At 36.0% G+C, this 14,955-nt stretch overlaps 2 protein-coding genes across 5 annotated transcripts in view; both read left to right on the top strand.

Moving 5' to 3' along the window:
- Nucleotides 1-5,197, top strand: part of Arl13b (ARF like GTPase 13B) — a 39,308-nt gene extending 34,111 nt beyond the window's left edge. For all 3 annotated transcript variants that reach the window (XM_090347667.1, XM_090347658.1, XM_090347649.1), the window contains one exon: nt 3,500-5,197. In XM_090347667.1, the coding sequence (XP_090203793.1) occupies nt 3,500-3,576 (77 nt within the window). In that variant the 3' untranslated portion in view covers nt 3,577-5,197. The remainder of the gene's footprint in view (nt 1-3,499) is intronic.
- A 973-nt stretch (nt 5,198-6,170) lies between these two features.
- The window catches only part of Nsun3 (NOP2/Sun RNA methyltransferase 3), a 51,236-nt gene continuing 42,451 nt past the window's right edge, over nt 6,171-14,955 (top strand). For both annotated transcript variants that reach the window (XM_090332982.1, XM_090332974.1), the window contains exons 1-2: nt 6,171-6,252; nt 7,044-7,153. In XM_090332982.1, the coding sequence (XP_090189108.1) occupies nt 6,241-6,252; nt 7,044-7,153 (122 nt within the window). In that variant the 5' untranslated portion in view covers nt 6,171-6,240. The remainder of the gene's footprint in view (nt 6,253-7,043; nt 7,154-14,955) is intronic.

Genomic DNA, 14,955 nt, shown 5'->3' with positions numbered 1-14,955 from the left:
ACAGACTTGATGATAGGTACAAACCTAAGTTCAGAATCCCAGTTAGGACACTGTTGTAATCAAAGTAATAAATAAGCACTGAAATTGTACTGATAGAGAAAAATGCACAAAGATATTTAAAGAGTTATTAGTAAAGTTAGATTAATCAAAATGTGGGTGGAGAAATACATAATTTTTGGCTCTAAGTCTAGCAAGGTTAGTGTTGTCTCTAAGATTAAAAATATGAGTAGGAAAAGGAACATAGGCTCAATGGTTTTCCTCATTTGTCATAATCAGTAGAAACCTTGGGCTCTCCTAGCAGAGATTTATAATAGAACAAAACCTAGATACATAAGGCCATATAGTATGACGCTAAATGAAAGGACATCCAGGATTTAGAAACAAAGGCTATATAACGAGTGATTGTTGTCCTTAATGTACTATGTTAACACTCATCTCTTTTGCTGTTCCTTGGTTAGCTCATATTGTTACAGTATTTCACTTTGTTATCTGATATATTGTATTATGCTTATTTGGTTATTTGAAAAAGGATAGGGAAGGGGGGAAAACAAGGTGAGGGGTGGGGATAGGGGGAGGGAAATGGGGACCAAGACATGAGAAAGACTATCCATGTTTGTGAAGTAAGCACCTTCTATCTGGTGAATATAATGTAACCTTTCTATTAATTATAATAAAAATATATGGACAAAGAAAAAAATGAAAAAAAATATGAGTAGGAAGGAAGTCCATTTTGGAGAGACATGAAGAAGTGTGTGATGTATCTGTCTGGAAAATTTGACAGGAAGTCCAACTAACATTGTGACACAGAGCAGAAGGGATTCAGGAAGGTGAGGAAGAGAAAATGAATAGGCAGGCTATTTTCTCAGTGATTATCACATAGCTAGAATACTTTGCCCGTAAAGAAAAGGAAATTGAGAAAATGCTAGTTTGCTGTGAGTGGGAGAATGTCTAGTGACATGCTAAGAATGGATGGTGCCTTCATGAGGCAGAGGAGAGACAAGCATCACAAAGACAATTGGTTCAAGAGTTTGAAGAATGATCTTGCCCCTCAGTTTTCTATATTTGCTCCTGATTTGTAAAAATAAGGTAAATTTAAGATCCCTGTGTTTCAGTGTTTTAGTTGACTTTTATTATTCATCAATTATATTACCTCCCCAGAACAGAGATACCCAAGATAACCTTTAAACATTTTATAATCTTTTTCTATTAATTTTATGTTAACATATACATAACTTGTATTTAAAAAATGTGTATTCAACTCTTGAAAAGCAAACAGGTGTAATAAAATTTTGTATTTTAATATAAGACACTGTAATGCTTTTTGGTTTATCAAAAGATGTTCCTCTCATATACTACTAAATACCTATTATATAAGTACATCTTCTTTTTCTTAATTTTGAACACATTTTTTGGTTTCTATGTCTAAATAGACAACAGACAAATACATGAGAAGCTAGAACATATAATTAAAAATCAACCCTAGTGTTAGCTTCTCAGTTAAAGTTTATTGAGTTGAAAAAAAAACTTGCTATAATTTTGTCAGGAATTTTTAAGGCAGAGTTGATTTTAGAAACTTACCTTGGTAAAGACTTGACTGTGTGTGTGTGTGCTTGCACAATTGTGGGTCATGAACGTACAGCTCCTGTGTGGGGGCTCTTGCCCTTAGCTTTTTGTTTTGTTTTGTTCTTTCTTCTCAAACTTGAATAGCACTCTATCAGTTGAGCTGCAGCTCTACTTATGAGTTTCATATAATTTTCTGCCTGGGCTGACTTCTAGTTACAATCGTCAGATCTCAGCCTCCCTGAATATATATGATTACAGGCATTAGCCACTGGAATCTGCCTTTGACTCTCCTTTTAAAATAGCATTATTCATTCAAAGCTTGCTTAGTGTAACAGATAAGACGGATGCATTCACAGACACGACATAAAAGAGAATACTGATTAGCTTTGTGGGCACACTCAGTCTGTATTCTGTTCATGTCATATATTACATGAAAAATGAATAAAAGTGTCAGAAACCTCAAATATACAAACTGAAATGTTTAAAGTTCTTTATTAAGATGTGTATTGGCAATTGAGTTAGTCATTTATTAAGTTCAACTTACATTAAATTTTACTTATATCCTCTGATGAAATCAATAACAAACCTTTTCATGGAACAGTTCAGTGTTTTGGCAAAGAAATAGTATAAAATCAGTGGCAGATATGAACCTAATGCATATGATCTATCTTTTCCTAAAATATTTTAATTTTATCAGAATACCTATCTGTATCTTCATTTTAATTATAGCAAGAATAGTAACTCATAATCCCATATGCCTATCATTATGCTTCATTTTAATTCTCTCACATTAGTTTATATCATGGGAATAATGTTTGCCCATTGTTTTTGATAATCCTGGACCTTGAACTCAGGGCCTGGGTACTCACCTTGGGATTTCTCAAGGCTAGCACTGTACTCCTTTAGCCAGACTACCATTTCTGGCTATTTTTGTATATGAGGTACCAAGGTTTTGTATATGAGGTGCCAGGTTTTCTTGCATACTATGCAAGCACTCTACCACTAGGCCACGCTCCTGGCCCCAGTGTTTTCCATTTGAGCATGATGATACTCTATACTCCACATTGCTAATAAATAGTAGAGTCCAGATTTGAACTTAGATCTGTAGGAGACCCATACTTTAGCTCATTGTGTTATTTTATTATGTTAGTATTTGTTGGGACATCATTGATGCTTACTAATTGCATGCAATTTTAATATGTTTAAGTGGTCCTGAATATCTAATGATTCTGGGATGATTTTAAGGTAATAGACTGGGAACTAATTACTTATTGATGATATATGTACCATTAAGCTTATAAGCCAATGTATGATATAAATAAAAACTTACTTTGAAGATAGACTATTTTGTGGAAAGTCTCTCCAAACCCGTAAACTATGTAGAAGCATTATTGTAACTTGTTTCTCCTAAACTACTTAACAGTAATCACCACTGACTGGTATGTACATGGTATGAACATAGTATGCAAAAATACAGATTTACCAATATCTTGGCCGAGGATTGTGTAGATTGAGAATATGTTTAGTCTGTTCTTATCTGATCATGTAATTAGAAACAAATATAGATGTATATGAGTGTGTTTGTGCCGTGCTTTATTAGGTCAAGTAGAATATACCCTGGCTGTGTGAATTTATTTACTTTTCTTGGTTTCTTATGTGTATTTTATTTTTATTTTATTTATTTATTTAGTTAGTTATTTTTGTTGTTGGTCATGGGGATTGAACTATGGGCCTGGGCGATGTCCCTGAGCTTCTCAGCTTAAGGCTTATGTTTATTTTTGTTTTCCTATTTTCCTCATCTATCATCTTACTTGACCAAACCTATCATTTTAACTTTTTTAACTTTTTTGGAAATGTTGGTTGGAACATAAGAAGCTCTATGAAAGAGTTTGACTAGCATAACGCTTTTGTATTTTTCGTTTCCTTCTTTATGTAGATTTCTATGGGAAGCCGCTGCCTCCACTGGCTGTACGACAGAGACCCAACAGTGATGCTCATGACGTGATTTCATAACCTGGTCATGTAGATTAGCTCTCTTAGCATTAAAAAAGGGGAACTGGAGCCTTCCTATTTCTAAAAGGAGAAAAACCCTGAACATTGATGACTGCGATAAATAAGTGACTTTAATATGAAGAAAATAGCCAAGACCCTGACCTTATAATTTCTTTCTCCATAATCGTCAGAGATAAAATAAGAAGGAAACAAAATAATAGATTGCACGAGCATTCAGATCAAGTTAGCAAGATTTAGTGTTGACATTCTGGTTTACACATCCTGCTAATGAGTATATTGCTAAAGGAAAACCTCCTCAGAGACAGAGACAATGGACTCAAAATACTTTATTTACTATTTAATAGTCTGTATTTCTATACAATAAACATTGTTTTTGTAAGATACAAATGAATGGAAGGGGATTCCTGGGGATTTGTAACTACATTTTTAACTATTTTTATATTTTTCTAAGCTTTTGTTTAATTACAGTCTTATTCATTTTGTACTTTTCTGCAAATCCTTTCTTTAAACTGTGTCTAGAATATAAAGTTGACTGATTGACAGACATAATCTGTACAAACAGGATATATTTATATGGCTTGAGGTATGTTTTGTGATAGCATTATTCTTGAAGTATCCATCTTCTTTTTGGCCTAATTTATTTTTGTAATAAAATTAAATTTTCACATCTTTATTTTACTAAACTATATGCACCAAAGATGACAGTTAAATTTTGTGGTTATTTTTCTTGTTTTCTTTGGTATTCTCCCATTAAGTAGACTTGAAAATACATTTTTTACCTATTTTTTAAAAACTCATTAAAATATTCATTAAAATTTATTAAAGGTAAATGTATAATGTTTTGGGGAACACTATCCTTAGCTCCAGTAGACCCCTGTTTCTAGAACCAGACACTTTCAGAGGTCATGGTGCTCTGGGCCACACCTTTATTTTGTCAGAAGCTTCAGTGACCTTCTTGTTCTTTTCTGACTTAACTTTCAAGGCAAAAGGCTTTAAAGGGTACTTACAGGTCCAGAGGTTTATATTTTTCAGCCAGTAGTTTGGACATTCAAATCAATAAGAATAAAAGCTCAAAATTGATTATAGAGAAAGTTTCTTAATTTTTCAGTTTAAAATAATAGCATTTCTTTTATACTTGAGTATCATTAGATTCTACTCATCTGTCTTCACACTTCTAGTTATTTTGAATAATGGCTTCATAATGTTACATTTTATTGAAAGCCTGACTTTATTTCAAGGATAAATAAAATTAGATAAACACAGTAATTATTAAGTCACCTTGCTAAATTTGGTACATCTAGTAACAAATTGACAATGTACAGGCTCTTGCATGAGTAAGTACATCTAAGACAGTTTAGCAAGGTTAAAATTTTACTTCAGAACATTGTACTTTATTCATATTTTTAAATAAACAGGCGACTTAATTCTATAGTCAATATGACACCAACTTTTGGAATTTATATGTGGAGCCTACCTATCACACTGATCAAGAAGCATCCCACTTCACATGCAAAATTCCTAATTATCTAAATTTTATAGGTGGTTGAAATGTGAGAAAAAACAAGAGGAAGACAGTATGCAGGTTTTGGACTGGATTTTAGGGACAAATTTGCTTATGTTTGGCTCCTGTAATATGAACATTTATTCATAAAAAACTAACATACATTTCCTATTTTTTAACATTTATCTGATTTGGAAGTAAAGATGTTGTACACTTCTTATACTATACAAATTTACTTTTCTGTGTGGTAATTACTGACATTATTTAATTTAAAAAGCTTTTGAATAGTATAAAATGGAATCAATGTTTTATATAGTCCTCTTGAAAATTAATTCCCTAAAATGTTCTAAAAATACTTTGAAAGATATTTTGTTAATCTAGGTTTTAACAATTAAATGTTTATTTTGTTACATCTTCTTAATCATTATGAATTACATTTTTCCACAATAAAATAATTTATTCCACTATATTGTTTCTCTTACATTTGATGGTTTTAAATGATTATGAGTTGTTTGTTGTTTTTTTTTTTAATGGTTTCAGAAAGACAATGCGGGTTTGACTGACTTTGGTTTCTTTAGGTTTGGCATAATTCCCAGCAAATGGAACAGTATCATTCTTTCTGATGGAATTATGAATTTCCATGTGGAATTATGAATTTCCATGACCTTTTTATTATTCGACTTCAAAGCTGCTATCCTAGGTCAAGGCGAGATCTAACTTTTCCTGCACCTTTCCTGAGGTGACCTGTTCATAGACTGGATGGAATCAGTTAAGTAGGCCCCTGAGCATAAGCCAGGGATGGTGAATAGCCCCGTGGCGATCAGGATGGTTTGTTGAGACCATGCACTAGGCAGATTGGTCCAGAACTCCCTCGGGTCTCTCCCGGAGTTCCCAGCAGGGCCACCAGCCTACCCTCCGCCCATCAGCACCCCTGCATCCGGGTCCCAAGCAACCCTGGCCTCACAGGCCCGGGAGAAGCCTCCCGCGGAACTGACGCGGGACCTGTCAATCTCAGCATTAGACTCCTCCCCCCGCAGGATGGGCTCGCGAAAAGCCAGGGGCTGTTCGCGCAATTGCGGAAGTCGGGCTGTTCTTCCTCCTTGTCGCGGTCATTTTCCTGTCGAGGCTCGTCGCAGTCTCGCTTGGACGCCGGTGCTGCGATAATGCTGAGTCGGGTGAGGCCCTAGGGCTCCGGCACGGCGAGTCTGACAGGGCCCGACGCGAGTCCGGCTGCCGCGCGGCGCGGGAGGGGCGGGCGTGGGGACTCCGCCTCGGGGCCGCCACTGGCGCCGCGCGCCGCTCGGGCCTGGCGGCTGAGCGCGCTGGAGGGGAGTCGTGTGCGCTCATTCTGCCTCCAGCGTCCTCGCGGGTCTCGGCCCCGGACTTTCCTGTCATCGCGCTCCCCTCAGCCCAGCCCGCCGACCCTTCGCAGCTTCCCCTAGTTCGAATCCGGCCTGCGGGCCTCGAGGGCGGGGAAGGGTGTTGGCTCCGGCCGCCGCGGGAGCCGGAGATCCCGGGACAGGGTTCATTACATTTTTCTTGGACCTAGAAACGCTTTTCGTTAAGGAATAAATGAAACAATTGCAAAGATTTCCAAGAAGAAACGAGGGTGACTTTTTTTCCTCTTAAATCAACTTTTTTATTTTGTAATAACCTTAGCCTTAAAGGAGGATTACAAAGATAGCAGTGTTCCCGTGGGTATTGTAAGAAGTTGCCTCTGGGTGGACCATCTGCGGTCTCTAAGTTAATTTTGTTTTAGTTGATAGAGTTTTACCATCAGTTTGAGAAACCCTGTAACATATAAGTAACACAATTTTGTTAATAGGCAATACACTGCTTCCTTAGCCAAATGTCAGTAATATCTTTTAAAATGTCCTTAAAAATGAGAAGACTATGATACCGTTGAAGTTCAATAAATTTGTACTATTATCATTGAGTGTGAGCATCTTTTTTCTTATTGTCTTAGCTGAAAACAAAATCAGAGGGGAAGCTTGCAAAACAGATTTGCAAAGTTGTGTTGGATCATTTTGAGAAACAGTATTCCAAAGAACTTGGAGATTCCTGGAATACAGTAAGGTTAGTATGATCTCTTAATACTCTGAGGGAACAGTGGGAGAGAGGATGTAGTATAACTTTGGGGACTGCAGTGAGGATAAACGGTAGACTCTCAACTTGAAAGCAGAATCTAATAGGAGATAGTTTGTACGATAGGCTAATGATAAGCAGAAGGAAAATTTGTGATAGCAAATTATGTCCTCTTGAACAATTGCTTGCTTTATGAAACAGATGCTCACTAAGTTTGAAAAGTTATGGCAAAAAATATCTTAAAACTTTGAGTAGTTTCTGAAATTTAAAAATGATGCAACAAGCTGGGCTGTGGTGGTCCACACCTGTCATCTTAGCCTCTCAGGAGGCTGAGAACTGAGCATCGTGCTTCAAAGCCAGCCCAGGCAAGAAAGCCTGTGAAACTCTTTATCTCCACTTAACCACCAGAAAACGAAGTAGCTCAATGGATCAAAACGGAGGAGCACTAGCCCCACAGCTGACCAAAGAAAAAGAAGACGAAGATGCAACAATAAGTCATGCTTTAATCAATAATAATTTATTCCCATATGTGTCTGTTGAACTTACATATATGCAAACATATTAATTATACAAATGATGCATGAAATTGAGCAATTCGACTTGTCTATTGAGTTTTCCTGTTCACAGGGTTACTGTATGGGTTTTTGACACCAACTATAGATGTACCCACTATCCTGCAAATAATAGGGCAATCTTAAATGTCTGGATTGGTTACTCTAGTTATAAGGAGAGAGAGTGGCGTGGTTGTAAATATGTGAACTTGTAATTTGATAAGTGCTAGAAATTGTTTTGTCAAAATGAGCAAAAGCGAGGTCTTAGTGACTTGAATGTTAACTTGGCAAATGAAAGCAGACATTCTAGGTAGAGCAAAGATATGAACTGTTGGAAAAGTTAGGAACAAACACAGCCCATTATTTCATAGGAGAAAAAGTTATAGATGTGGATCATGGTTCAGACAGTAGTCGTTTTACTTTGTCTCTTGAATTAACTCAAACTATTATGTACACAAAATAGCTTTAAGTAATTTTTAGAACAAAAACTAAGTCTTGGCAAATAAAGACAATAAAGCCTGACATAATTTAAGATAATTAAGCTTTTTAGGAAACATATGAAAAGGTAGTATATAGAGGGTTTTTATTTCACAGCTAGATTTTAGTATGAGTTATCTTCTGTCACAGAGAAGGAGGAATAGAAGTGTGTGATAAATTAATGAAGTTTTCAGTATGCAAAGATATATCCCCAAATCATATATCTTGAATGCTTACTATATGCCAGACAATTATATGCTAATTTATATGCTTTTTAGACACAATTTGTGAGAGTTGTTATTTATGAATATTAAAACCTGATGAATGTAACTGTAACCTCTCTATACATTATCTCGACACTAAAATTAAAAAAAAAAAAAGAATATTTAAGTTAACCTGACCACATTCACTTAGCTATTAAAGAGCAGAGCTGGGGCTTGTGCCTAAGTTCTCTATCTCAAGACTTCCCACCACTAACCCTTGTTCTGTGCTGCTGCTCTTACCTGGAATGTAAATAAAGCATACTTTGATGATTAAAGATTTCAAGAGATACTTTGTCTGTAGATTTTAAAGAAATTTGGCACCTCATACTCTAATCGGTTATTTTTGTATTTACTGTTCTCTGGCAGACTAATAAATTATTGTTTGACGCTAAACAAAATGATTGGTGAACCTCAAAGTCATTTAATTAGCTGTGCCATCTGCTTTATTCTGATTTTACGTTAATTGAAGTACATAAATGTGTCCTAAATTTGCTAAAAGCAAAGTAAAGGCTTTTTCAAAAAGCAATCCTTAAATAGAAGATAGCTTAGTTAATAAGAAACATTCCATATTTTTGTTTTGTAACCATTTATAAATTATGCTTTTTTTAAGTAAGTCTAGTTACAGAAGAACTTGTGTTTTATTATTTTTCCCTATCTAGATACTAATTCAGTAATTTTAGTAGTAAATTTTAGTATTTGTTTTAATTGCAGTGAGTCATGCCTTTTTAAATATCCTTTCTTGCCATTCAATCCTCTGAGAGACCCTTTAAAGTTCAAGTTTATCTGAGTTCAACTTTTCATTACTTGTTACCTGCCAGTTCTTTCTCAAATCCAAAGCAATACTTTAAACTTTGTTGTGTTATTGTGTGAAGTCATACAGTTCTTTCTAGGATCATTTCCCTATCTCCAAGTGTTCTAAGTATTACAATTAGTTGTTACACTCAGCAAATTGAAAAGCATAGCATTCTCCTTGCTTTGGAAATTTGCTTATGTTATCCCAAAAGTATTAATCTGATTATCTTTTTTCTTCCATGTTTTCACCACTGTTGCAATAAAAAAAACATAACAGGCCTTATTCAGATATAAATCCAACATTTCTCCTTTCCTTTGTGGGAGGTGATATCTAAGCCCTTGAAATGTGCCTGATAGTGTATCATGTTTACTGGACAGCTTGAGCCACACCTTATAGCTCAACAATGTGATTTGTCTGGAAAGTTACCACACATACCAGCTCAACCCTCCACAAGTATTGGAGAAAAAAAAGTATAGGATGGTTGACTATGTCTGCCTTTCTGGATCTCCATGAAAGTAGATTTCAGAGCTTATTGAGCATCTTTGAGTGGCAGTGCTCCCATGCATATTTTCATATATATTACTGTAAAGAAAAATGGGTCTTATCTGTGCTAGTTTGAACTCAGAAATTTGTGCTTATTATGCAACATTACCTCTTGAGCCATGCCTACACCTTATGTGCTTGTTCTATGGTAAATCATAGCCATCATTGTAAGTACAGCAGTTTTGTAGTCAAACTTTGAGAGTAGTCTAAGGGATTCCTCAATGGTATAGTTGGTGTGAGAAGCAAAAGAGGGTTATCATAGTGACTCCCAAATTATATAGTGTGACACAACACTGTTGTCTCCCCTATCAAATTTAAAAAACAAGGCTGTTGCTTCTGCGTGGTAATTTTATTTTTAATTCAGAATTCCTTTCTAACTTTATAGGCCTTACTTACTTCGGCCTTTATGATCTCTTATTGGCCATATTATAATAGCTGTAGTTTCCTACTTCCTACTTTTTATTTATTTATTTATTTATTTATTTATTTATTTATTTATTTTAACAACTGCTACACATATCAGGCAGTAATCTCATCACTAAAACTAGTAACAATTCTCTGTACAGCTCTTACTATTAATTTACTTGGGAACTCAGGCACTTAGCCATAGTGACAATGAATATGCTTGTGTTTTTTTTTATGGAAACTATGTATTCTATAGAAAGCAAATAAGCAAAACCATATAATGACCTGAGTTTGTGTATACAATGGGAAAATAATTGTATGATTAGATAATGTCACCAGACTTGTATAAGGTGGTATATTTATATAAGAGAGAAGTTAACTAGTATCTAAATTTCTATGTTGTCCTATATGTTGGCTTTCTGTACATTTACAAGTTTAATTTGTGAAAAACCCTTAAAAGTATTACTTTTGTGCTCCTTTTAAACTCATTGGTAAGAACAATTTCCACACTTATGGCAAGTCCATGCCATTTGTGCTGATATGAGAAGCCTGGGATCCAAAACTCGAGGGTGTACATACTTCCCAATTTTAGGGAGTTCTTTTTTTCTTTTTTAATTGTATTTTATTGTCAGGGTAACACATAAAGGGGTTACAGTTACATTTGTTAGGTAGTGGATAGATTACCACTTGAACATTGTTACCCCTTCTCATGTTGTTCTCCCACTTAACCTTCCCTCCTCCCTCCCAATGTCTTGTTTTTCCTCTTCTTAGGGATTTCTTTTTTTTTTTTTTTTTTTGCCAGTCCTGGGCTTGGGCTCAGGGCTTGAGCACTGTCCTTGGGTTTTCTCAAGACCAGCACTCTACCACTTAAGCCATAGCACCACTACTGGCTTTTTTCTATGTATGTGGTACCGAGGAATCGAACCCTGGTCTTCATTCATGCTAGGCAAGCACTCTACCACTAGGCCAAACTCCCGGCCCCCTTAGGGATTTCTTATATATTCTGTATTTTTAGTCTTTTGCTATCTTGACCAAAAACACAAAGTTCTTATTCAGAACTTCCTTGCTGGTTGGTGTACTGCAGATTAAAAAACTTGCACATAAATTTCTCTTGTATGTGTGATAAGGAAGAAACTTTGCCAAGGAAGAATAGGAAACCATCATCTCATCATTACAACTTCTGATGACTGAAAATAAAGTTGATTGAAAACATACTTTTGTGCATTTCCATGAATCCACTTATTTTTCCTAAACCAGACTGTTAAAATGATTGAGTGAGCACCCTCTAGTGGATAGTTGTAGTAGTTAACAAGGAACTCAGTTATACCAGTTCAGTTTAGCAATTTCTAGATGAAATGTATTTTGGTCTCCCCTTGATTTCTTTATAGGACTATATATCTCTTATCCATAAGAAAATCAGAGAAAATAAGAGAAAAGGGGAAAATAATGTCACAAAAATATTAAATGAAAATCACACAACCAAATGATGAGTTGCCAAATATCTATTTTTTAAGATTGTAATTTCCTAGATTTAAATTTTGTTAAATTTTGTTAAAATAATTATGCAGCTACAAGTGTAGTTCAGTGGTAGATTGCATGAATCCTAGATTAATCCGAGGCAAATAATAATATATTTATAAATAAAATAAATTTTATTTTATTCATAAATTTAATCTTATTAATTTACTCAGGAGCTTGGGCACTTGGTCATAGTGACAGAATATGATATTGCGATCCTATATAGCTGTGCGGTTAATACTGACTACTTTGCAAAAGTTCAGTGTTTATTTGTATAGTTCCCCTGTGTTACTGAACCATTTAGTTTTAGTTTTACCTTAATATTTGTATTTAGATGTGCCTAGTATATAGTTAAAATAAAAGGTACTTTACTTCACAAACATTGATACCCTTTCTAATGTCATAGTCCCCATTTCCCTTCCCCCACCCCCACCCCTCATTTTGTTTTACCCCCTTCCCTATCCTTCTTCAAATAACCAAGTAAACATATATACAATATATCAGATAACCAGGTGAAATACTGTAACAATATGAAACAACCAAGGGACAACAAGAGAGATATACATTAAGGACAACAATCAATCATTATATGGCTTTTGTTTCTATGTCCTGGATGTCCTTTCATTTAGCGTCATTCTATATGGCCTTATGTATCTAGGTTTTGCTCAGTTATAAATTTGCTAGGAGAGTGCAAGGTTTCTACTGATTATGACAAATGAGGGAAACCTTTGAGCCTATATTCCTTTGATTCTGGCTTACTTCACTTAATATGATTTTTTCTAAGTCTTTCCATTTTCTACAAATGGGGTGATGTCGTTCTGACAACAGCATAGAATTGCATTGTGTATGTATACCGCATCTTGTTGATCCACTCATCAACTGAGGGGTATCTGGGTTGGTTCCATATCTTTGCTATGGCAAATAGTGCTGCAATGAACACTGTTGTGCTAGTGGATTTAGTATGTCCTTGTTTCTGGATGATTGGGTAAATGCCAAGTAGTGGAATTGCTGGGTCGTAGGGGAGCTCTACGTTTAGACTTTTGAGGATCTGCCATACTGATTTCCATAGTGATTGAATAAGTTTGCACTCCCACCAACAATGTAGTGGTGATCCCTCCAAGCCACATCCCCTCTAGCATCTGTTGTTATTAGATTTCTTGGTCCTGATCATTCTAACTGGAGTGAGGTAGAATTTTGAGTTGTTTTGATTTGCATTTCTTTTGTGGCCAGAGATGTCTAGCATTTCTTCATGTTTCTACAGGTCATTCTTATTTCTTCAGAGAAGACTGTCTTTAAGTCTTTGGCCCATCTTTTAATGGGATAGTTGTTTCTTTGGAGATTAATTTGGGAGTGATTCAATTTTTTGAGCTGTTGATATATTTTAGATATGAGGCCTTTGTCTGTTGTATGGTTAGTGAAGATCTTCTCCTACTCTGTAGGCTTTCTATTTAGCTTGCTAGCTATGTCTTTTGCCATACAGAAGCTCTGCAGTTTAATGCAGTCCCACTTATCCAAACTTTCTCTGATTTGTTGTTTATTGGTCTTTATTAAGAAAGTTTTGACCTGTGCCAAGGAGACCTAGTGTATCTCCTATTCCTTCTGCTAAAGTTTTCAGTGTATCTGCTTTTACCTCGAGGTCTTTGATCCATTTGGAGTGAATCCTGGTGCAGAGTGACAAAGAAGCATCCAACTTTAGCTTGCTGCAGGTGCTTAACCAGTTCTGCCAGCAACACATGTTGAAGAGACTATCTTTCTTCCATATGGCTCCCTTATCAAAGATTAGGTGGCCATAGGTCTGTGGGTTATTATGTGGGTCCTTAGTTCTATTCCATTGGTCTTCAGGCCTTTTCTTGTGCCAGTACCAAGCTGTTTTGGCCACTATAGCTCTGTAATAGAGCCTAAAGTTTGGTATTGAAATTCCTCCTGCGCTGTTCTTTCTGCTAAGAAGTGTTTTTGCTATACGGGGTCTTTTATTATTATTCCATATGAAATTTCGGATTGCCTCTTCTGTTTCTTTAAAGAATGACATTGGGATATTGATGGGTATTGCATTGAATTTGTAAATAGCCCTTGGCAAGATTGTCATTTTCAGGGTGTTAATTCTTCCAATCCAGGAGCATGGGAGGTTTTTCCATTTCCTCAGTTCTGCTTTAATTTCCCTTTTCAGGGTTTTAAAATTTTCATTAAAAAGATCCTTTACATTCTTAGTTAATTCCTAGGTACTTTATTTCTTTTTGAGGGTATTGCAAAAGGAGTTGCTTTTCTGATTGTTTCCTTGTTCTCATTGTTGGCATATAGGAAGGCAGTTGATTTTTGAGGGTTTTTTTTTTTTTTTTTTGCCAGTCCTGAGCTTGAGCTCAGGGCTTGAGCACTGTCCTTGGACTTTCTAAAGGCTATCACTTGAGCCTCAGCACCACTTCCGGCTTTTTGCTAGGTATGTGGGGTACCAAGGAATCGAACCCAGGTCTTCATGTGCCGCAGACCGACTCAGCGGGATTGCGGAGAGACCAAGTCTGGATTCACAGGTCAGGAATGGATTCGGCGATGACAGACAGACACAAACGCAAGGGAGGTTTGAAATCTGCTGCGAAGTTTTACTTGTTGAGTGTGAGATTATATACAGTCAAAGTAGGAGTAGTTTCTTTCAGTTGGCATAAGGTCAAAAGATTACAATCACGTTTAAGAATGGTTACAGGGTACATTTTTCTGAGTAGAAAAGAAACTTCTCCCTTCATTCTAAGAAGCCATGGTTAATAAGTCAGACATTATGGTTAGGCGTCATCCGCCTTGGCATTAATCACTATTAGCTTTGTTTACCATCTGTTTTCTAGTTCTTCCTATGATTCTGTTTCTAAGTTAGTAATTATTACCCTGTGCCAGGAATTGTAAAACCTTAAACCTAAGAGTCCATTGTTGCTGTTCAGTTAGAGCACACCACGGTGCTCTAGCCCTTCTAATCCTTTCCCATGTGAATCATTAGGTACTTGTAACATTTACACAAGTAATGCAGACGCATTAAAGGCATATTCAGGTAAACTAACATTTATTACTAATTCAAAGATCATGTTTTCCATTTAGTTTCTAATTCTGTCTTATTATTAGTAGAGTGCATTGAGGTCATCAAGGCTGCTGTGGATGTGTTTGCGCCAGAGTAGCCGGGCATGCACTTTTAGTTCCTGGAGCATCTAGTCACTCAATCAATTGTTTAGGCCAGTGGCTGGCACAGAATATTGCTGCCATACC

This window comes from Megascapheus bottae, chromosome 1, assembly GCF_031878675.1.
Source record: "Megascapheus bottae isolate mThoBot1 chromosome 1, mThoBot2.hap1, whole genome shotgun sequence".
NCBI lineage: Eukaryota > Metazoa > Chordata > Mammalia > Rodentia > Geomyidae > Megascapheus > Megascapheus bottae.
The sequence above is the reverse complement of the archived record's forward strand: the minus strand, read 5'-3'. Positions and strand labels throughout refer to the sequence as shown.